This window comes from Lissotriton helveticus, chromosome 4_1 (assembly GCF_964261635.1).
Source record: "Lissotriton helveticus chromosome 4_1, aLisHel1.1, whole genome shotgun sequence".
NCBI classification, from domain to species: domain Eukaryota; kingdom Metazoa; phylum Chordata; class Amphibia; order Caudata; family Salamandridae; genus Lissotriton; species Lissotriton helveticus.
In genome coordinates, this window is record NC_136063.1 from 1,592,844,164 (window position 1) to 1,592,866,335 (window position 22,172).

Consider the following 22,172-nt stretch of genomic DNA (forward strand, 5'->3'; position numbering starts at 1 on the left):
GGGTGCAAGGTTCCCTGCGTTACGACTAGGATTGTTTTTTTGTAGGGAGGGATACCTTCCTGCACATAAACAATCCAAAGAAAAAGTAAGTAGGATAAATAAACATATTTCTCCTTGTTAGATCGCACAATTTAAGCTTCAAAAACCTTAGTATGCCTAGAACTGTGTTTAATCGATAGGTGGATGCACAGGAATGCCCATGCTCCATCCATGGAACGCCTACCAGTTAGAAATGTAACCAAACATAGTGTAAGCTGCTGCATCCCATTACATTTCTTTACCTAGCCATACAAATAAGGCCTTGCGTGGCTGAGTAAATCCTACATAAAACTTTGCATTGCCATGCGTCACCTTGCGTGAAGCAAGGACGTCAGAAGGCTTAGTAAATATGGGCTCATGTGTCCTCTACAAGGAGCATCTTTTAAAGAATTAAATAGACTGGTGGAATCATTGGTTTGGGCAGGGAAAGAGTACAACTGGATACACCAAAGCTGGACTGGGAGGATGGATGTATTGTGCTCCCCAACATGGAACTCTATTACATAGCCGCACATCCGCTACACACAACAAGGTACCTTGTGGATGACAGCAACTGGGAGAATCCGTTGGTAAATGTCTCCTTGGAGAACGAGATGCTACCTGTACTGCTCATGAGAGGAAGGACTATGCCAACTCATTGCCCATGTATCGTGTAGCAGGCCCAAGTCCCCAGGCCCCAGTCCTCTAATGACCCCATTTGCTATGTCTTCAGAAGCGTGATCCTTGCAGCTGTTTAGACACACAATTCATGATATGTTAGTGAGCAGCTTGGGTAAGGAAGGATGAAATACTCTGGGAGATTGACACCAAGGAGAAACTCCTTTTATTCACAGATGCACATGAAGCATTTGCGTTTTGACCAGGTCAGTTCCTTCACTAAACTGGGTTAGCTAATGTGGCCAGAGAGGTATTTTGTCATTTTTAGGTCTCACCTGACCCAGTCCATGCTCTGGTCTAGCGAGACTTTTAGTAAGGGCTTCAAAAAATGCTACCATGGATGGCCTACAGCTTTCGTGCATGTGCGCGGGCGCGCTCTTACGAGCAGAGGCGCCATAAGGCGCATCATTAAGCGCATCTCTCACCGCGCTTGATCGCGATCGTGATCACTTTCACTTTCGCTTTGCTGTTCTCAGTGAGACAGTATTTTTTTTCTTGCTTACTGTCCTGTCTTTTTCTCACAACTGGCAACTCGTCTATGTCCTTGCTGTATTCTTCAGCATCGAGAGTCATGACGAGTGAATTGTGCATCTCTGGGCTTAAATTTCCTTTTAGTGAGCCTGTTTTACTGTCTTCTGCAGGTCACTTTAAGAACACCAACCACACTGCAACCAAAACCGAAAGCCAAAAGAAGTGTCCCACCCCAAAGAATACCATGTTTGAAACTTCCCTTTATTTAATATATTGTTATTGACTTTTTGACCGCCCTGCTGTGCCCCCACCAGCGATTATCATCAAAGGATGGGAACGCATCTGTTGTTTCAAACATCATCTATTTTTGTTATTCCGCCTTAATAACTGCTGCAGACAAGTTGTTTTTAAGTATGGATAAAAGTTGTTTGACAGTCAATCAAGTGGAATACATTTCATAGCATCTTGGTCTTCTGATTTATTATACAGAATTCTGGGGGTTTTAAGCGCACCCAAACAGTGTTTCTTGGGCCCATTCGCAGGTTCTTTTGATCATTGATCTGGCTGACCTCAGGCCCAGGGTTTATTTTTTGACTTCATTTGACATGCACAGATTTCTGAAGTATAACCCTCCTTTGGGAGCCTTCTGGCAGTTCCACTTGAGTGACCTGTGATCTAATGAGCGGTAATATGGAGTTAAGCAACCATTTTGTTTGTCGGAAAGGAAAATTACTAGTCAGGGGGCAGGGGAGTGGCGGTGCCAGAGGAGAAGAATGAGGTGGGCGAGCGAACAGTGTGAAAAAGACATGTTAGCTCGCATTAGGTTGCTGGATATACTTCACAACAGGTCAAGCAAGGCCAAAGACAAGGTGGCTTCTATTGATGCTCAGAGCTGGGAATCCTGATCTGAGAAGCATTCAAGATGGACAGCGGCTGTAATTTAAAAGAGGTATCATTCATGTTGAGTTTACAATGCCAATAATAGAGCCGCCTCTGTATATTTTTAACTTCAAAGGTACATGGTGGAATACTGCAATAAATACATGTAAAAAGGATGATTTTTATTGTTTTCATGGTCAATCATTTAACAGTGTGCCAGGGTGTGATGTAAGGGCCAAACTTGCAAGGTTGCTGCACTTTCTTTATGCACTCTGTTGACCCTTTAGTTCTAGGCCTGTGCTTTAGCCAAGGTTTTATTTTTTATTTTTAAATCGGATGGCGATTCAAACGAGCCTGTAGATTTCTCACCATGTTTTCATATGTACGAAAACAATAATGTTAAAAGGACATTAATTGCTTTATTTTTTACTTCATAATAATGCTTTGTTCGCTTGTCAGTGCCACGCGTTTCTGTGCCAATGGTCATTGTCACTATTCAACTTAGAAGACAATGTATTATGCCTTTTTGATTAGTAGATTCTCTTGCTGTTGTCAAACTGTTAAAATGTAAAATAGTAATTAAATTTGTTCATGACAGTGATAGGCATACCACAACAACGCTACCACCCAAGATGAATGTCTTTAAGTAAGCACTCATCACAGAACGTCCCAGAAAAGAAAACTCAGTTCCTTTTGGAACAAACACTTTTGGAAATTATTTTTGTAGGAGTATTTACTTTCAGAACCAATAACTGAGAAGTGTTTGTAGAAGTGTTATTTTTGAAGGCAGTGCCTGTCAGTACATCATAGAGGGTGTATCTCCTGTGTAGGGCTTCTGACAGCGAGGATGTACCTCCTTCATAAAGCACAGTCTAATGCACCTCTCAGAAGGAAACTACTAAATTGTGTACTAAACGAGGCTGTGTATATTTTGTGGCAGACTAGCCTATACCACTACCACGTCACCGCTCATAAACAGGCTCGTTCAAAGGCAGTAAATGCACACCCTTGCAGACAAGTGCAATCTAAACCCTGGGGTTCCAGGACATTATGAGGATGCTTTGCCCTCCTGGCAAATTGGCCTTCTGGAGTGTTATCCATACACTAACAAGCATTGGCATAGTCAATAGGTCTCGCCTTTGGGATCTTATAAGTGTTTAGATATCCAGCACAATATCCTTGGTGCAACAACATTAACTGTTGCATGGCTAAACACTTATAAGGTCCCAAAGGTGAGACCTATTGGCTATGCAATGCTTGTTAAATGTGTTAATACTGTCTGGGCATTAGGTGCACCTAATTAGTACCAGTTTAACACCCAACTATAACAATAAACTACATTAAGGTGACCAGTCAATCATTGTAAAGGGCCATCCACTGCACAGCAACAACTGTCACTGTGTTCTTACTAACTTTTTAAACATTCAAGACAGGAAAAAAAATGTTTGTTAAAATCTGCAGATTATGCAGCAGATGATGGATTATGTGGCAAATCAGGTAAATCTATAATTATGCAAAAATCAGCACAGTCAATCAATCAATCAATCAATCACAGACATTTATATAGCGCACTACTCACCCGGAGGGTCTCAAGGCGCTAGGGGGGGGGAGAGCTGCTACTGCTCGAACAGCCAGGTCGCGCAATCACATAATTCCAGTGGCCCTGGCTATTCCTTCCCTTGTCAGCACCAGGACCCGCGATATACTGGAGGGACACCAGACCCACTAGGATGTGGCCGAGCTCAGATCCACTTGGCTTTGAAATATTCCTACGGCTTTCTTTGTGTGCTAAAGCTAATCTTTTAGTGATGTCATGCTCGTTTGTAGACACAGATCACGAACATCAAATGTAAAGCTATTTCCCTAAACTACAACATTGGGCGGAGGCTCAGCAATGGAGCCAATCTACACAACCCGTGTCCTTAGCCAAGCTCCAGTGAGAGGTCCTGGCCTGATGGATCTGCTGACCAGACTTAACTTACCCTGGCAGCTCAGTCCTGCCAATAGGATGTGTTACCTGCCCTATGAGCTCAAGGAGCTTCATATGGCAACATAAGGTTTCAACAGGATATGTAGATCCCCATGGCTGATCTTGGCCTGGCCTTCTCATTGTAAAGGAGTGCAGCCATTAGCACAGCACAGGTCACTTCCTCCTGTGGAAAGGGAGAGCAAGAGTTTGCTTCTATGATTTTTTCCCAATACCAAAACGTACAAAGGGCCCCACAGGTCCAGTAAGGTCAGAGGCATCTGGAGAGTGAACCCACCCACCATAGCAGGACGACTTTCGAAAACATCTTTTAAAACATCCACTTTCTCCTCTTCACTGGCTCATTGGAGCGGTTTTCCACCACAGCCTGCTACCAAGCTGAGTGAAATCTGCTCCTTTTTAGAAGGTACAGGAGAAGTGGGGTTGGTGCCTCACCCATCACACCCCGTCGTTCTGTGCCCCTGGATTTATGTGCAAATTAGAAGTAATATTGTGCCACACGTAACAACACCTCTTCAAAGGTGCTTTCTTTCTTTTATGACCTGAAGCTTCATGTCTGGATAATTACTGTTTTTGTCCTATTAAAGGATATTGTTGATATTTACAAATAATTGTATCCTCTTTCTGATTTCCCTTCCAGATCCAAATTCACCCAATACAGAAGCGAAGGCACCCAAGGCAAAGATTCTGCCTCCTTCTCTTGCAGAGATACAGTCAACAGGGCACCTGACATACCTGTGCCACCTGTCAGATTTCTTCCCAGAAGTCATTAAGGTGACTTGGACCGAGGAGGGCGGGACCACCGAACTAGAAGCACTGACTGGAGAAGTCAAAGAAAATATTAATACGCATTTATACTCCGTTAGCAGCTGGCTCACAGTGCCCAAAGCAGCCTTGAACAAAAGATATGTCTGCTACTATCAACATGAAGGGATCCAGACTGGTGAAAACAAAGGCAAAATCATGACCACACTTGAAAACGGTATGTACTTAGATTTCCTTGCTTATGCTAATTTCTTTTCTTTCTGAAGAGTTATTATAGGTTTATGGCACATGTAACTTCATGATTCAGCATGTGTTATTCAACTTCCATCTACTTCGATCATGACTTCCTATTAAAAGGAAGTAAAGGTTGGAGAGTAGAAGGCTACAGAATAGAAAACAAGGATCCATATCATGAGAGTGGACCAAGCACAAGACATCTCCACAGAAGTGATGGTGAATAAAAATAACAAGGATGTTTTAAACTGATATACAAAAACAACATCTATCTAACTGAGCTAAAAAAGGAGTCTGAGGTCCCTATAAAAAACAAAGCAATGTAAAGCGGTCGCGGTATTTAGGCATAGTAGAAAGCGTTGTAATAAATGATTTTCTGGGATGGTACTACCTGTCTGTGAAATTGCTAAATATTTCTCACAGTTACTCTTGCTTGTGCACCGGTTTGCTGCCAATTCTCCTAGTGAAGTTTTCGAAAAAAAGTCAACTACTGAGGTTTACCAGTAATGATGGCTACACAGCTAACCATAGGGTTTTATAAGCTATTAACCTTAATGAAAGATTCATTGGAAAATCTATAAACCTACCAAAAATATTCTCATGTTACGACAATTACTTCATCCGTATTGGTCAGGCTGATTACAGGACAAATATTCGCATTTCATTTAACATTTATGATTGCATTAGGTATTGTCCTTTTGCAAGCACTACCCTGCTTTGCTCGTGTAGTCAATTATGTCGACTTTAGACTTTACTGATTATCCAATTCTAAATAGTGGAGCTATTAACAGCAACTAAATCAGCAATTAAATCTGATTCAAACATTGCAGTGAGTACATAAATGATTGAGGTTTTGCTTACATCTATGGGGTTGCTCAATACACACAATTTACCTCTTTGACATAATTACAGTGGAGGACCAGTCTAGGGTAGGAAACAAACTGTGCAGAAGAATAAATCCTAAAACCTCAGTTGATAGACTCTGGACCTACCTTTACAGTTAATTACTGGAGTTATAAAGAACAAGGTTCTTAAGGGATACAGCATGGCATTGTACAGAACAAAACAGTTAGAGGGGTTTGTGGACTTGCCGGTTATGTGTACATATTGGGAATGATCTTATGAGGTATTTGAACTTCAGAATCTTGTGGGTAATTCTGTAAATGGAAGTTTGTCTTAACAATCGCTATATACAGAGAATTGAAAATGCAATTGTTTTAATTTACCTATTGGTATATTCCCTCTATCCCCCTCCTACCGTACACGTTTAGATTGTCCCTCTCTATTGAGATCTGAAGGTTCTACAGCTTACTCCAGCTGACTGGAACCTGTGGTGGTATTGAGACGTGAATAAAATGTCTTCAACATCTACGCAGTGTCTTCTCTTGTAACACTGACAATGAGGCTGGGACAGAGAGCAAGTCTTTTACCATTACCAGAGGGCTAACTTAGGGTTTAGCAGGGAGGTAATGTCGGGCTTATTAGAAGTGCCATAGGATATAATACACTTGTAATATGGTGGACAGGACATTCATTATGCCTGTGATGGGGTAACCTGTCCAACAGACTCTAAAGTGACCCCAGAACTTTGCTGGAACTTCATGTTATGTGATTTTGTAGGGTACACCTTCACACCTTCACACTCAAGGGTATCCTGGTGCTGGCTTCACGATACAGTGTTGGACTAATTTGACTTAAAATAATTCCTTGAAGGACAGCAATGTGCATTGACAGAGCATGTGTTACAAAGATGCCAGTTTCAGCACTGCAAATCCAGTAACTCACTGAGCTATTTATATTAGTTTTATGTTATGTTATGTTACTCGCCTTTCATAAAATGCGTTGACATTTATTCCTAAAGATGCTTCAGGGTGCCTGGTATAGGACCGTACAAGAAGGAGTGAACAAGTAAGCAGGAGATACTAATATTATGGGCTTGATTAACAAAGGGCTTTTGCACTCTTGGCGGAGACCCCACAGTCGTTGGGGAGTCTCTGCACTCAGGGCGAAATCTGCGCAATGAGAATTCTAATTCTGGGGATTTTGTCCTGAGGGCGAAGAATCCCCCACAACTGTGCTGCCTCTTCCACAAGTGTGGAGGTCCTTTGTAAATCAGGCCCAAAGTTGATAGCATGACCAGTTGCTCAAGGGTTAAAGAGATCTAGCTAAAACGCTCTTTTCTCATAAGAAAAATGTTTTTCCCACTTACTGGTGTCCCTGCCTATCTGGCTTACAAGCAACAGAGACCCGTGCAGGTAGGAGTGGTGGGGCGGTGGGGGGATGGGGGGCGATTTCAACAGATAACCACAAGAGAAAATTAAATAAATAATTAATTTTCCCTCGTCGTCATCTGTCTGTCAAAACCACCCTCCATCCGGCCCCACCCCTAACCGCTCTTACCTGCATGAGCCACTGCTGCTAAGTATACCATACTCAGGGGCGTGGCTTCGCTAGGCAGCGAGATGGCCGCGTGTTAGAGCGGCTCCGCAGGCCGAGCCCAATTAATCCATCTGAAAATCTGTTTATTATACTGAGAACCGAGCAGCTACTAATACAATCATCCTGTAAGTGCACTGGCGGTACAGGGACGTGCTTCTTTGGGGCTCCGGAACTGCGGTAAGCCACGCGGCAGAAAGAGGCCTGCTCGGGATGACGCCATGCTGGGCCGGGGCCAGGAGTGGGAGCCGTCCTGGAGCGTGCTGTGCGGAGATGGGGAATGAGAAGGTGGTGGCGGTGATATCATCCGGATGGACAAGAACTGCCCAGGGAAATCCTCTATGCGCACACGACTCGTGAGTACCAGTTGGATGTGAGGAACGCCTGTGGGCTATAGTGCGCACATCACAGCAAAGGGGGCCATAAAGAGTGGTGTGTAATCGGCCCGGGGAGACGCATTGCCCGAGAGGACAGGGAAGGGAGCTCAGCCATAAAATCGATGAGAAAGTCCACATTTTGTAAGTGCGGCGTAGCTGCGCAGTTGCACTAATGCACTAGCAAGCCTGAAACTTAACATTAGGCAGAGCGTCATTTAGATGCGAAGGGGATCGGCAGCCAGAGACGCCATTTTGTGTAGCGTTGCTGCGTATCACAGAATTATTTCTCTGAAGCTCAGCCTGGAAATCCTGCTGCACGGGGATCGCAGTGTGAGTCTGGAAACTTTTTGCACATTAACTTGCAGGCTGGCCCTGGGTAAATGACTGATTAACTACAGCTACTTCTGGAATTACGCAGGACATGGAGCAGCGGCACTGAGCGCTCGGGTAATGGTTCCTCGCTCAGGCAGGAGGCATAGTGAAAGCGGTGCCCGGCGGGGCGGTACGGTGTTCATATCAGCCGGCTCTCCGTGCGTGATTAACAGGATGGCTCCAAATTCAGCGCAGCTGTAAAGTGTATGCCATCGTGAGGTGGTCAGCGGGAGACATACCAAAACATGAAAGCGGCCCAATAACTACTAACTGCAGGCGCAATCAGGACCAATAACAGCTTGTTGCTGCAATGGCTGGTTGCCAAGCGGGATGCGTGAAGGTGCATGGAAGGGAAGCTGGGCTAACGCTGGTAACAGGAGTGAGTGGACCACCCTGCGCAAAGTGAAGGGGTAGACGGGAACAGGTACTCTGAACATTGGAGATTTGCACAGTTGTGAAACCTGATTAGACCAACTGCAAGGCCTAGAAGCATTGGAGACACTGCCACTTAGCGAGCCCGATTTGCCTGAAGGTGTAAGAAATAGAAGGATTGACAGTGCGGTCCTTTGAAGGACAAGACTACAAGAGTTCAGGAGGAGACACTGCGTGCAGCGTGGCCAGCACCTGGTGTACTACATCGCAGGCAGGGAAATATTTGTAAGGAAAGGGGATGCGGGGGAAAGTAAGACCCTAGACTGCAGTACTGTGAGAGGAGACAATCTGCGCAAAACAACCGGCATAGGTGCTGCATGCATAGAGGAAGATTTACTGCAACACGTATCGCCTCACAGAACCCTCAAACTGCCAAAATGGGAAAGTCAGACACAAGACAGCCTCAAATAACATTTAACAAGAAGAATGCTAAGTCGTCGGAGGGCGACACTGGTCAGCAGGACCATCCTGAGGAACTTGCCGCGAGCCAGTTACCTGAAGAGGACATCGGTCAATGTTCAAGGACTTGAAGACGAGTCTTCAAGGAATAGACTCAAAAATCGATGCGCTCGCAGAGAGAATGGACAGGATAACGCAAAGGATGGAGAAACAGGAAGGCCGTATGAGCGTTTTGAAAACTAGAGTGACGGAGACGGAAGAAGGACAAACAGACATGGATAAGAAACTGCGTGAAATGGATGGAGTATTGTGTGCGATGAAGCAGAAGAATGAGGACTTGGAAGCGAGATCGAGGAGGAATAACATAAGAATTACGGGAATTGCGGAAACAACGGACATACAAAATATGGAGAAATACGTAGAGACAATGATGGCAGACCTCTTCGGATCGGACTTGTCCACCATGTTCCTAATTGAAAGAGCGCATCAGACACTGGGCCCCAGGCCGAGACCAGGTGCACCGCCGACCCCTATACTGGCAAGAGTGTTCAATTCCAGAGACCGGGCCTTAATCCTTAGGTTGGCCAGGGAGAAAGGAGCCATACAGTATAAAGGAAATAACATCACACTATATCCAGACTTCACGTTACAGGTCCAGGCGGCTCATAGAAAGTTTCTGCCCGCAAAGAAATTTTTTCAACAGCTTGGAACCAAGTACACCTTGATATATCCTGCCAAGTTGCGAATTCAGGGGCATGGCAAGCCCACCTTTTTTGCGGACGCCAAGGCAGCTTTGCAGTAAGCGAAGCAAATGGCGAAGGAACTAAAACAGAAAGCGGCGAACAATGATTCACAAACTGAGACCAATTTAAGTGACAATGACTCATTGAACGGGACATAAATGCTGGATGCACACATAAGTGCTATACTTGGTAAAATGTGATGATAAGTATGATGATCTATGCTAGCAGTTACGTTCCTGTACAGTTAAGAATATCACGATGTTTGAAAGTATGTCACTAGTCCTTCTGCATAGTAGATGGAGGGGTACAGTGTTGACTGGCTTCACGGTTCAAGGTAGCACGGGGCAAGCTCGGCCACCCTGCCATGAGTGCAGGGGAGTTTTGCCGGCGACCCCATGTGCCCCTGTGGAATGAGTCCTGTATGCCCACTACTGTGGATTATGTGTTTACAGTTTTGGGGGGTTGGGGTGGGACTTTCACAACCTGTTTGGGGGTTTGTGTGGGGGGTGTGAGGGGAGCTTCAAGTTCTATTGTGTAAGCCTGCCATGCTCTATACACAGACGTAAGTGCCAAATGAGAATGCAACGTATTAGTACGTTTAGATCTCCACGCCACAGATTAAGCATTGATCTTCTGAAATGTATCAGAATTGTGCGGATGTTCGTCTATGCTATTAGTGAATATGGAATGCACACTGGACACAAACACATCTGTTGCGTGATACTACCATGACACACCTGACTTGCCTCATATGGAATGTTAGGGGTTTGAATGACCGCAGATAAACCAGACTGATACACTCTTATCTTTCGAGGCAGGGGATAGACATATGTCTGCTACAAGAAACTCATATATCACCTACTGCAGGGGATGTGCTTAGAGGTAACAGATGGGGGAGATGGTTGAAGCTAGGTACTCTAGTTATTCATGAGGGGTCGCAATACTTCTACGCAAAGGACTCCAATGGATGACACATCATACAATTTCAGATAGGGAAGGAAGATATATTATCCTTCAGGGTACGTTATACAATACCCATACAGTGATAAAAATACCTATGGCCCGAACAGGGACACCCCAGAATTCTTCCAACAGATATGGCAGAAAGTGCAAGCTCTGAATAACACAGCAATTTTGTGGGGAGGAGATTTTAATGTGGTCCTCTTGGACGTAGTGGACAAACAGGGGACATCTTGTGATCATCCAAAGGCGGCAGCAATGCTGACGGACATTAGACTCTTGGAGAGCGCTACACCCAACAGTCATGGAGGGCACATGTATGACACATCATCGCAATGTTTGGTCACGGTTGGACTTTTGGCTGGTCTCTAAGGAGCTGCACACATTGATAACTACCGCTGTACACTACCCACGCTCACTCTCTGATCATGCACCCACTCAGGTACAACCTAAAGTACCTGGACCATACATACAGCCGTTTAGTTGGAGGTTCCCATCTGATGCATTGCTGGACCAAGTCTTCCAAGAAGAACTACGAGAGAAAATATTGGAGTGCTTTACGCTAAATGAGGGAACAGTAGAGTCACCGGGTAAACTGTGGGAAGCCGTCAAAGCCATCATAAGGGGAGACTGTATAGCACTTAAAACGGGGGTATTAAGGGATATACGTAACACACTACAGAGACTAGAGTGTAAGATTAGAGAGCTGGAGAGAATGCAGCTACAGAGCCAATGCTATTACAGCGCAGATTAGAACTAAACTGATGAATTTTCAGGCAGAGGCAGAAAGAGAAACAACATACTTGCACGAACACGCTCAGGCGAGGAGATATGGTGAAGGGGAACGCTCCGGGAAAACACTGACGGGTCTACTTAAATCACCCAGGGGTGCAGATTACATTACTGAAATGTAAACGGAGAGTGGAGAGGTAGTTAGAACACCGCCGGAAACTTTGAATACTATGTCCCAATGCTATCAAGAATTATACTCATCACAGACTTACCCGTCCCAGACTGACATTATTGATTACCTGGACACTATTGCACTGGCCTGGTTTAACAACGGTGCCAGAGAGTATATGGAACTACCAATCACAGAAGAAGATATTAGGCAGGTGATAAATAGTATGCCAGCGGGTAATGCACCGGGAGCAGACTGGGTGACTGCAGCGTTCTATAAAGAATATACGGTTATTCTTACACCACGTCTACTGCAGGTATATTTGGAGGCTATGGACACAGGCACACTATGTGAGGCTACCATAATTACCATACTGAAACCTGATAAAGACCAGACCAAACCGGATTCATACCGCCCACTGTCCTTAATTAACCTGAATGCTAAGATCTGTGCTAAATTAATTGCAAATAGGCTACAACCGATGCTCCCGCAGGTAGCTTTATCTGAACAATCTGGGTTCATACCAGGTCAATCGACTGCACACAACTTGAGAACATTCTTTGGCCATTTGCATTATTTGGCCCCCCACGTACAGGCAGTAGCTACACTGTTAGACGTCACAAAGGCATTTGATTTGCTAGAATGGAAGTTCCTGTTTGTATTACTGACCCGCATGGGAATCAGCCCCATATTTATTAAGCAAATTCAATTAATTTATACAAATCCAATGGTGAGGGTTAGGGTCAACAGCAGGATATCAGAACCATTCGCCATAACGAGGGGGACACCGCAGAGCTGCCCTCTTTCACCCTTATTGTTTGCAATTGCTACTGAACCGCTGGCAGCCAGACTACGGCAACACCACACACAAAGGGGCAATGGCTTTACTTCCAGAGGCCTGCTAATATCGGTGTATGCAGATGACATGATAGTATACCTGACAAATCCAAGGGAAAACTTTGTTGTGGTAATGAGGGAACTCATTTGGTACGGTGGGCTAACGGAAATTCAGATAAACTGGTCGAAATCCATGATAGTACCGCTCACGGATAGCACAACTTCTTTTGACACGGAATTTCCAATACAGTGGGCTAGAGAAGAAATAACGTACCTGGGAATTTGGGTTAGCAGATCTCTGCAAGAACTGTGGCTGGCAAATTATGGGAGAGTGATTGACTGGATAGGGAGCAAATGCAAAGATGGAAGCAGTTGACTCTGTCCCTAATAGGGTGAATAGCGATCACTAAAATGGTAATACTGCCCAAACTGTTATACCTGTTTGTAAATATTCCATTGACGGCAAACACTAATTTCTTAAAAAAACTCAGTTCTACCATCCTAGAATAGGTATGGGCAGGAAAACAACCTAGGGTCTCATGAAGTTTATTGGCATTGCCATTCACTCAGGGAGGCTTGGCGGCTCCAGATTTTGAACTCTATGCATACAGCGCACAGACGCAATACTTACACTTTTGGCAGCACCCAACGCCTTATCAGCCCCATGTGGCGATAGAAATTGATCGAGCTGCCCCCTTCCCCTTAACACGCGGTATATCAGCCATATAAGAGACCACAGTTGGAAATAGACACAGAAGAAGCAACGCGCTGGGCATGGAGAGGGATTGCAAAGAGGGCGCACCACAAGGAACTTTATGCTCCATCCATGCCAATAAGGGGCAATCTGCTTCTGTCGGCTCACGCATTGGAGAGAGGCAGTGATCTTTACCCGGAAGGTACCTTTATATCTTTGCAGTAAATGTGTAAATCGCAATCACCTACAGCCTCAGACATGCTCTTGTATTATCAGATTAGGGCAGCATGTAGGGCTAGGTATGATGACTTTCCCCAGTCACCCCCCACACTATCAGCATTAGAAAATGTATTGTCCAACCCTTCTCCACGTAAATTAATAACGCACATTTACAGTACAACACAAGGAGAATCCCCGATAATCTCTCCTGTGTCTAAAGCGGAATGGGAAGGCAATTCTGCTGCTCTCAACTGCAGCATCTTTCTCCAAATTATAGATTGCGACTAATCCACTTTAACTTCTTACACAGAGTATATCGCATGCCACAACAGCTACACCGCATGGGCATACATCCAGACACAAGGTGTTGGAGATGTGGAGCACAGAACGCTACTTTTTTGCACCTAGCATGGAATTGCAGACCGATAGCAAGGTTCTGGACGGAGGTACTTAGACATGTTGGGCAGATTACTAACAATCAGTTACCAACTAATCCAATAATTGCACTCCTGGGATATGTTTCAGATGTCCCGAAGGGCTCCCGTAAACTTACAGCCATGTTGCTGTTACTGGCTAAACGTCAAGTGGCAATCCACAGGAAAAAGCAGCATCCCCCTACGATAGCAGCATGGTTGAATACTACTACATACTGCAGGGACCAGCTATCCCACTATTGGGAACTAATGACTAGCAGATCTAGACCTATTGACATATGGGAACCTTTTGTGCATTGGCTAGAGTCAGGTGGAGCTGACATCCGAGATGATCATACTACGGGACACAATGGGAACTGATATAGGGCAAATTGCCTTCACTCTTTAAGAGATACTATATTGCTCATATACACTGTTGCACTTAGAGTTACATCGACGGAAAGTATGGACAGGGGACAATGTGGCTAGATCTGATCATGACAACAACAAAGCGGCTATACGTTGTGTGTGGTATAAACCCGGCAATTTGTGAGATGGCAGGTGAAAAAAAAAAAGTACACCATACTCTGTGTCTCTCAGCACATCTACAGCCATGAACCATCAGCCGGGAGACAAAGAAGTACAAATAAGAACAAACAAGACAACAGACATTTTCAAGCTACTAAAACTCATTGACAGGAATTTGGGTCAATGACCGAGCCTGCTCCATGCAGGCAGTACGAGGAGAAAGTTGTACCTTTCTCCTTATTTTTCCAACTTTGCATGTGTGTTGCACTCTACAGCACACATACAAAGAGGGAAAAGCCTTACAGGACAGTTTTTGTATGAGAAGGGTCCCCTTCCATTGAAAAGCATATCCTTTAGAGAATGCACACATCCTTGCACTATGGTGCAAGTGTCTGTCCGTTGGTACGTGGTAGTGAAAACTGCGTCAGCGTCTGGGGAGGGAAAGAGCGTGCCATATCTAAGCAGATATTGTGCATTGTCTCCCTCTCAATGACACACAGCAGTGCAAAAGCTCAGAAGCTTTGGTTTCTGCAAGGCTTTGCATTAAATATAAGTAAATCTAGGCTCTAGGATCTTACATCATTAACATGTAATAGGTATGAAACCTTCATTTACAGAAGGTGCATATTTTGGGCAAAAACATCCAATGGTGAGGTGAGCTGATGTTCCTTGCTAAACACATGTACAGTTCTGTCTGTGATCATACCTCATTCATAATTTGTATTGGCCCAAGCCCGATGGCTGCTACTTCAAAGGCATAGCCCCTGGGAGTTACCAAGAAGAGATTCCACTTTAAAAGGTCTTTATAGCACACATTTAATTCATAGAAATTAAACATCTTTAGCAAATGTTCCATTCACAGAAAGGTATCTCTTATAGCATTCATACAATGGGTCCCTTCAGCCCAAGGGCAGGTCGGCTAAATTGAGTTTTCGCTCAGGGCAGGGGATTTCCTATGTAGCTCTTAGAGCTGAACTGGGTGAGTAGGGGGCAGAGTTGAGAAACAAACAAGCGGTCATATAGATGAAACAGGGAAGGACTATTTTTAAGTTCAGTATGTCTTGAATTACTGGGAGTATTTTTGCCAATTATGCATGTCCCCAGGAACGGAAGCACACTATTGTGCTGACACAATGGGCCTTGTCACCAACAATACCACATTTGATTCACTCAAAAGACTCTGCCTGGAAGACGAGAGGAGACTGTCTTGCATTGTACTGCACTGAAAACATCATGCCTCATTTACTAAAAAATGACACAGCTCCTCAAACCATTTTGCTTCGCCAAGCTGCATTATTTTAAGAGCACAGGGATGTGCCATATTAAAAACACTACGACGGATCCATGTGCTTGCCACTGCTCTGGTGCACAATTGGCTGCCATGCGCCAGTGCAGGCACCCTTGTGTCATGTTGCAAGGATACCGGCGTTGCGGGGATGATTGGTTTTGGGCAGGAAGGGACGCCCTCCTTCACAAAAACAAACATTGATGCCATTTTTCTCTTTCGATGTGCATAGGAAGAGGAAAGAATGAGGAGAAATAAAAGTAGTTCTCCTTGTTGCGCCACTCCTACACCTTGCCTGAAGAGGTGCAGGATTCTGACGCATTCCTAGCTTTACAAAACATTGTAAATCTGAGAATGTGTCAGGTTCAATGGATATTGTATGGGAACACCAACAGCAACACCCATGGAATACCCCTTTCGCGCAGAGCAACGCTTGAAAGGAGTCCATATTTACGAGGCCATGAAAAGTCACGCAGTGTGTCTTTACCTGGCCTTGTATATAAGGTTGGGAAAGCCCATTGTGCTGCCTGTGCAACAAAAAAAGTGATGTACCGGTGGCGCAATGTGCTTGTAAATGAGGCCCTTCCTCTTTAAATAGCGATCAATGGTTTCTTGAGCTCCACTTTGAATGTCTGTCCGAGCATTTTGACCAGAATTCAATGATCCAGTCTTCTGGTCACTTCATCAAATGAGGTAAGCTTTCTGCCAGTGTGCCTGCATGACCCTGCAGAACTACACTCCTGTGGCTGGTGGATGCAATGGATCCTGAGATAGAGGACGCCTCCAAGAACCACTGTGGTCCATTAGGAAATGAATATCTTCTTATGAACCTGAAGCAGAGTTGTCAGAACCCTCCTACAACTCGTTCATCAAGAGCTAAAGTCTGAGAAGCCTTTGGAGACTTTGCGTTAAGCCCACTGCTGGATGATCAGGACAGCCTGCTCAAAAAGATGTGAAGCAGGCAGCATCATAGCCAGCTCTGAACTTTTTTTTTGTTTAAAAAATTTTTATTAGGATTTTTGCAAATGCAATACACAAGCCATATGAGAAAAAAAAAGTAATTAACTTGATAAAGTAAAACAAGCTATGAACTTTTTGACTGGAAGTTTGAGACTGATGGGTAACCACCAAAACCGTTTTTATGGATACGTTTTCGGCTCAAGCTGATATGGAGCCCACTAAAAGTGTTCATCTTCCTCTTAAACTTCCAAGACCAATGGTATAAAAATGTTCAGCTGGCAAAGCACAAACATGGCTGCTGTCTATGGCAGGTCAGCAAAAGACGATGTCTAGGTCCAAGTCCACTGAATAGAAAGCAATTTGATTTATTTTACACTTTCTATTGTGCAAAATTGTATGCCTTTTAGGCAGTTTTTTGAATCACTAGAAGGTGTTAGTTGCCTGTCTACGTTTTGACACCAATGTCTGATTTTTCCATGTTAGGGACTTTTTCTTGTCATCGTTATATATTTTTTATTAACTTGTTTAACTTCTTTATTTCACAGCTATATTGTTGTTGTTTTTTTTCCATACAGTTTTTATTTTGATTATTGTGACCAGTAACAAAAGGGGTACTGAGAAGCACTCCCCAAGAAACATGTAATCGTGGCAGTAGGACAGTAAAACATTGACATACCGGTTTGAACAAACAATCCGATCTGGAGAGGAGACAGTAACATGCCCATAGTCATCAAAACATAACACTGCAACATTGTTGTTTGGCAAGTTGTTGCAAATATAACAGATGCGTCATCTGTGAGGAAAACCTTGTCACGTTTGTCGAGCTACCAAGGTTGCGCCAGGCATTACTCGAGTTTATGTTTGTGAGTCAGACTGTTTGGGTTTTGTCGGAGCTCAGTCATAGCTCACAAAGACTCAGTGGCGGCTTGCAAAGGTAGCGCTGTGGGACGGGGAGGCATGGCTTAGTGGAGTCCGACATACAACTGTGAAGGTGAACATGAATACATAAATAAATATCTGCCGTCGTATGTTGGACTCCACTACCCCCCCATCCAGCCCCGCCCTACCTACCCGCCCCACAGCGTTACCTTTGCGAGCCGCCACTGCTAAGACTCTGCCATCTCTTTCCATGTTCTATCTCTCAGGGTTGCAGCTTACTCCGTCTTTGCTTTAACTGCCCACAGACTGAATTCTAACACACAAGTCATTCTGCTGAAGTATGCCTGAAAGTGTAGGTGTTGCCATGGAAATATATGCGTTTGTAGTTTTCCACTTCTAGTCTCGAGGACCCTTGTAAAGAGCTGAAACCATTGACTTTTATACAAATCACAGATGAGAATATACAATATGTAGATTATTTTTCAGACCACTTCACGAATTGAGGCCTTTTGCTTGAAGAGGACATACAAGAACTCTAAACTCTTAATATAGGCAAAAGATTGTCAACGTATTGCTTATTTAATGTATTTTCACAGATTTACAGTTTTACAATAGTTTGCTGATTATAGCTTCTAATATTGTAGGAAAATCAACCACGATTGAAAAGCCTGAAAGTAAAATCCTAGGAGCAGACTGTCCACCCCCCTCTGGCAACACTTCCACAGCTCTAGGAGGTACTGAAGGTGAGTATTTTTAACACGGTTTATTATCTATTGTTGTAGTACTGAATAAAATAGCTATTGTGGTAAATGAGAGTACACTATGTCAGACAAGTTAATTCTATAACTAAATGCCCACTTACATTTCATGTTGTCATTCCAGTATTGCAGCAAAGAAAATTGGTTTGATCATGTAACAATACATACCTCAATACCTCTTCCATAACTCCACAATTACTCTGTTGACAATCCCGCAGCTTTGTCACCGTGCCTTAAAGAAGCAATATATGATGTTAGGACTAATAGGTGGTTAAGGGCCATTCTGGTGTCCAGTCTCCAGAATCTCAGAGTGTATACAATTCAGAGAGCTCTAGCTTTTACATTACTTATATTGTGGTGATGGAGGGGCAGAGAGCATGGCATTAGGGTGGCGCTGTTGTGAGTGTCAGGCAATGTCGCCGGGTCCTGGTTGTTCAAGGGCGTCTGGAAAGTTCCTTGTATCAAGTATTTATGCTGTCTTTGGAAACAAGAGAACCTGAGTGTCCTACCATTCACTGAATCCTCAAGTACATCCTCGTTAGGCTTTGCTGTACAGGGGGTAGCGAAGTCGAACAGGCAGGACTTACTTTCAGAGAGTGTTGTGTGGCATGACATCCAGCAATATGATACCCAAGCACTGTTACTGTTCTGCAAAATGGTGTAAACCTTTATTACTAAGATAAAATGCTCAGTAAATACCTTAAATGGCAGTAACCTTTCCCTAACTAAATGCATATTTCTGTTATTCTACAACTAAAGTGGCTCTGCAACTGTTGAGCCTTGTTAAAGGGATAAAACAAAATGGCCTATCCAGACTTACATAGGCAAGGACAACGTCGAACTAAAAGTGTTATCTTAGTGCACAATCTGCTTCCGTCTTTAGCAGTGTCCCCTCTGTCGGTTTTACAGGAGCTACTCAGAGGGGCAAGAGTTTATTAGTTCAACAAAAAGTAAGTGCCAGGGCCTAACTTATTTGTCAGGAAGCACCCAGGCTCACTCCATCCACTACCCCTGCTAGGTCTGCCAAATGCCAGTCCCAACACTTACCACTAACTATCACACTTATACAAGTGTTACCGTCTGCACTAGTCCGAGTCACCTCGAGTTCTACGAATGGACTAGATGCACAAGATCACTAGGGGGGTTATTTATGAGAGCCTTGCATCACTTTTGCACCACGTTAAGTGGTACATGCTTGACACAGGGCTCTGACTCAGATTTATGAAACCACCAATCGTGTCTTTGAGTAGCCTCATAAATCTTGAGTAAAGCAACCCAGCGTAAATCTCTGTGTTTCCTTACTCTGTGCTCAGGAGGCGTTCTATGGGTGTTGTGGTGGGTGTTACCATGCAACACCCATGGATTATTACGTTCCCCCAGACTTACAAAATCATGTAAACCTGAGGAAGCACCAAATCCTTACGCCTCCCATGGTGAGGCGCAACACAGAGAAATATATTTATTTCTCCTTATTTTTTCCTCTTTCTTTGTGTGGTGCATTTGCCGTAAGAAACAAATACAGCTGTATTCTTTAAAAGAAATGAGCTGCAGTTAAAAAAAAGTTTTCTTTCTTTATAGTTTAAGAATTGTCAGTTGTCACTTGGACCACTGCCTGCGCTTCAAAATATGTTTTATTACATCAAAAGTGGAAAAGGTATCTTTGTGCATAGATTTACCACGTCTGTTGCGGTGTCATTAAATGTTCAATGTTTCGCAACTGTATTTCAGCTGTTGCTAAAAAATAACAGGGCACTCATGTACCATAGGAGATGATATGTCTAACCAAAATGAGTGTAATTTCTGGTGTGAAAATTACAGAGAAAGCCCAAATAAATTCCAGAATTTATGTAAATGTACCTTAAATGCCAGGCCATCATTTAGCACTGTGTTCCCTCCCCAGAATTATAAATCTTTGCTGCACAGCCAGTAAGTGAGGTCATTAGATGGTTTGAATGTTAAGAGTGTTTGTGCTTGGATGAGGGGACAGTTGGGGTGAGAAAGGCGGAGCAGCAGAATGCTGCTGTTGGTGGGGCTTTACCTGATTTACTTGTACCTAGATCTGAACCAAATAAAGCTAAATATTTTATAAGCTCCAAGACTACATCCCTGATTGTAGCACAATATTGTCTTACAACAAAATGCATCCTCATGCTATTTTGAGAGTGTGGAATACTGCAAGATTACATTAACGCAAACAAAACTTTGCCCAGGGCTAGCGATGTTGAGGAGGTGGTAAGCCCTCACCGTGGCTCTTCCAAGCATCAGGATTCCATCCTGCAAGAATAATTGTTCTTGAAAATTTAACGATTTTATATAATTCGCTGTTTGAACAAATGTATCTGCAAAATGCACATTTCCTTACATTCTTAACTGGTTCTATGCCCTAGAAACAGCTGTGCGTTGGTCTAATTCTTGTCGCTTTTGTTGTCCTGTGCAGGTGCTGACACACTGTCTCCAGAGACCTTCAGAGTGGCATATTTCACGTACCTCAGCCTTCTGCTAACCAGTGCCTTGTACTGCACCGTCCTCCTCTTCTGCATTTGCCGGGCTAGGGTTGTATCACGAGCCAAGGCCAAGAATCTTGAGCCACAAACCTCCTCCTTCGCAGTGCAGACACGTGGGGCCCATTCTTGAGGTTTTGTCCCAAGAATACTGCGGTCAAGGCCTGGCTGCAGCGAAGAATCTACTGCAAATATTATACGTTTTTAACTAAATGCAATTTTCTCTCTGTATAAAGAGTTTTCCAACAAGTAGTCTTTCTATCAACCACTGTTCTTTTTTAATAATGCATGCTTAACTACTGTGAAATGTATGAAGAGTCTATAAATGCGCTCCCCTTGTTTACCCAGTCATTAAATAAACGCCTTCATTTATATGCATTTATAATATATTTTTTGTTTCATCACAACTAGAAGTAGTAGTAAGCTTCTACCCCAAGGTGATAAAAAAAACTTAGAAGAGCCACTTCAATGGAATGATGATAGGTAATGGAAGAGAAGGACAACGAAAGGAACAGCACCTGAAGGAGGGAAACCCAAAGGAGGAGAGTGAAAAATGAATGCTTGTCAATTTGCAATCGGAACCAGAGCTCTAATATAAATTTAGAAAGCGCAAGTATGTTGATGTTACGGTAAATTTCAACCAAAGCGTTTGAGGATGGATTCCTTTTTGCTAAGGCCAAAAGCCCAAAAGATTTAGGTGCATTTGTAAAAGGAGGAACCTCCGAGATGTAAATTCTCACTTGTCTGCAAATATTAACAGAATGCAACGACTGCTCTTCCCCGAGGATGGGTTAACAGAAAAGAACTGTAAAAATAAAATCATTCCCAGATGATAATGAAAAGAAAAAGAAGGGCACTGGAATAAGAATCAGAGACTTCAGATTACATTTAAAATTAGGGATTTCGGATCTGATTTAGAATTTGTCTGATGGGTTACTGTGTCAGAAACATGATGGATATCCCATCAGCCATATTACAAGTGCATGTTTTTTCAGGGCCATTGGAATTATATGACCTGGAGGATCAAATTATGCAGCAGGGCAAATTATGCTGCATAACGTGGCACATTTTGTGATAGTATGGTTCTATTAGTTTCTGTGTTTTGTACACATGGTAACACAGTCTGGTATAATTATACCTCATTAGTACCATTTTAACAACTAAATATAATAATAAACAAATGAAAGATGGCCTGGCAACCTTTAAGAAGGACCAGTGGCTTGATTATATCCTATGGCACTTGTAATAAGGCAGACTGGATATACGTAATGTTGGGATAGAGTATCCCTTTCACAAAACCTTCCATAAGGCCTGCTCCTTGTCCTGTTTCATTTCAATCAGCCCTCAGAGGAGGAGGGGGGTTTCAATAAAGAAGGTCTCCCCTTGCCTCTGGATTCGAATTTCTGGAGCAATAAGCGGAGCCATGACATTTTTTCTGAGACAAAA

At 43.6% G+C, this 22,172-nt stretch overlaps 1 protein-coding gene across 1 annotated transcript in view; it reads left to right on the top strand.

The window, feature by feature from the left end:
- The window catches only part of TARP (TCR gamma alternate reading frame protein), a 335,382-nt gene extending 314,282 nt beyond the window's left edge, over positions 1-21,100 (top strand). Inside the window, exons 4-6 of the mRNA XM_078685855.1 lie at positions 4,674-5,015; positions 18,112-18,210; positions 20,663-21,100. Of these exons, the coding sequence (XP_078541981.1) occupies positions 4,674-5,015; positions 18,112-18,210; positions 20,663-20,859 (638 nt within the window). The 3' untranslated portion in view covers positions 20,860-21,100. The remainder of the gene's footprint in view (positions 1-4,673; positions 5,016-18,111; positions 18,211-20,662) is intronic.
- The last annotated feature ends 1,072 nt before the right edge of the window (positions 21,101-22,172 follow it).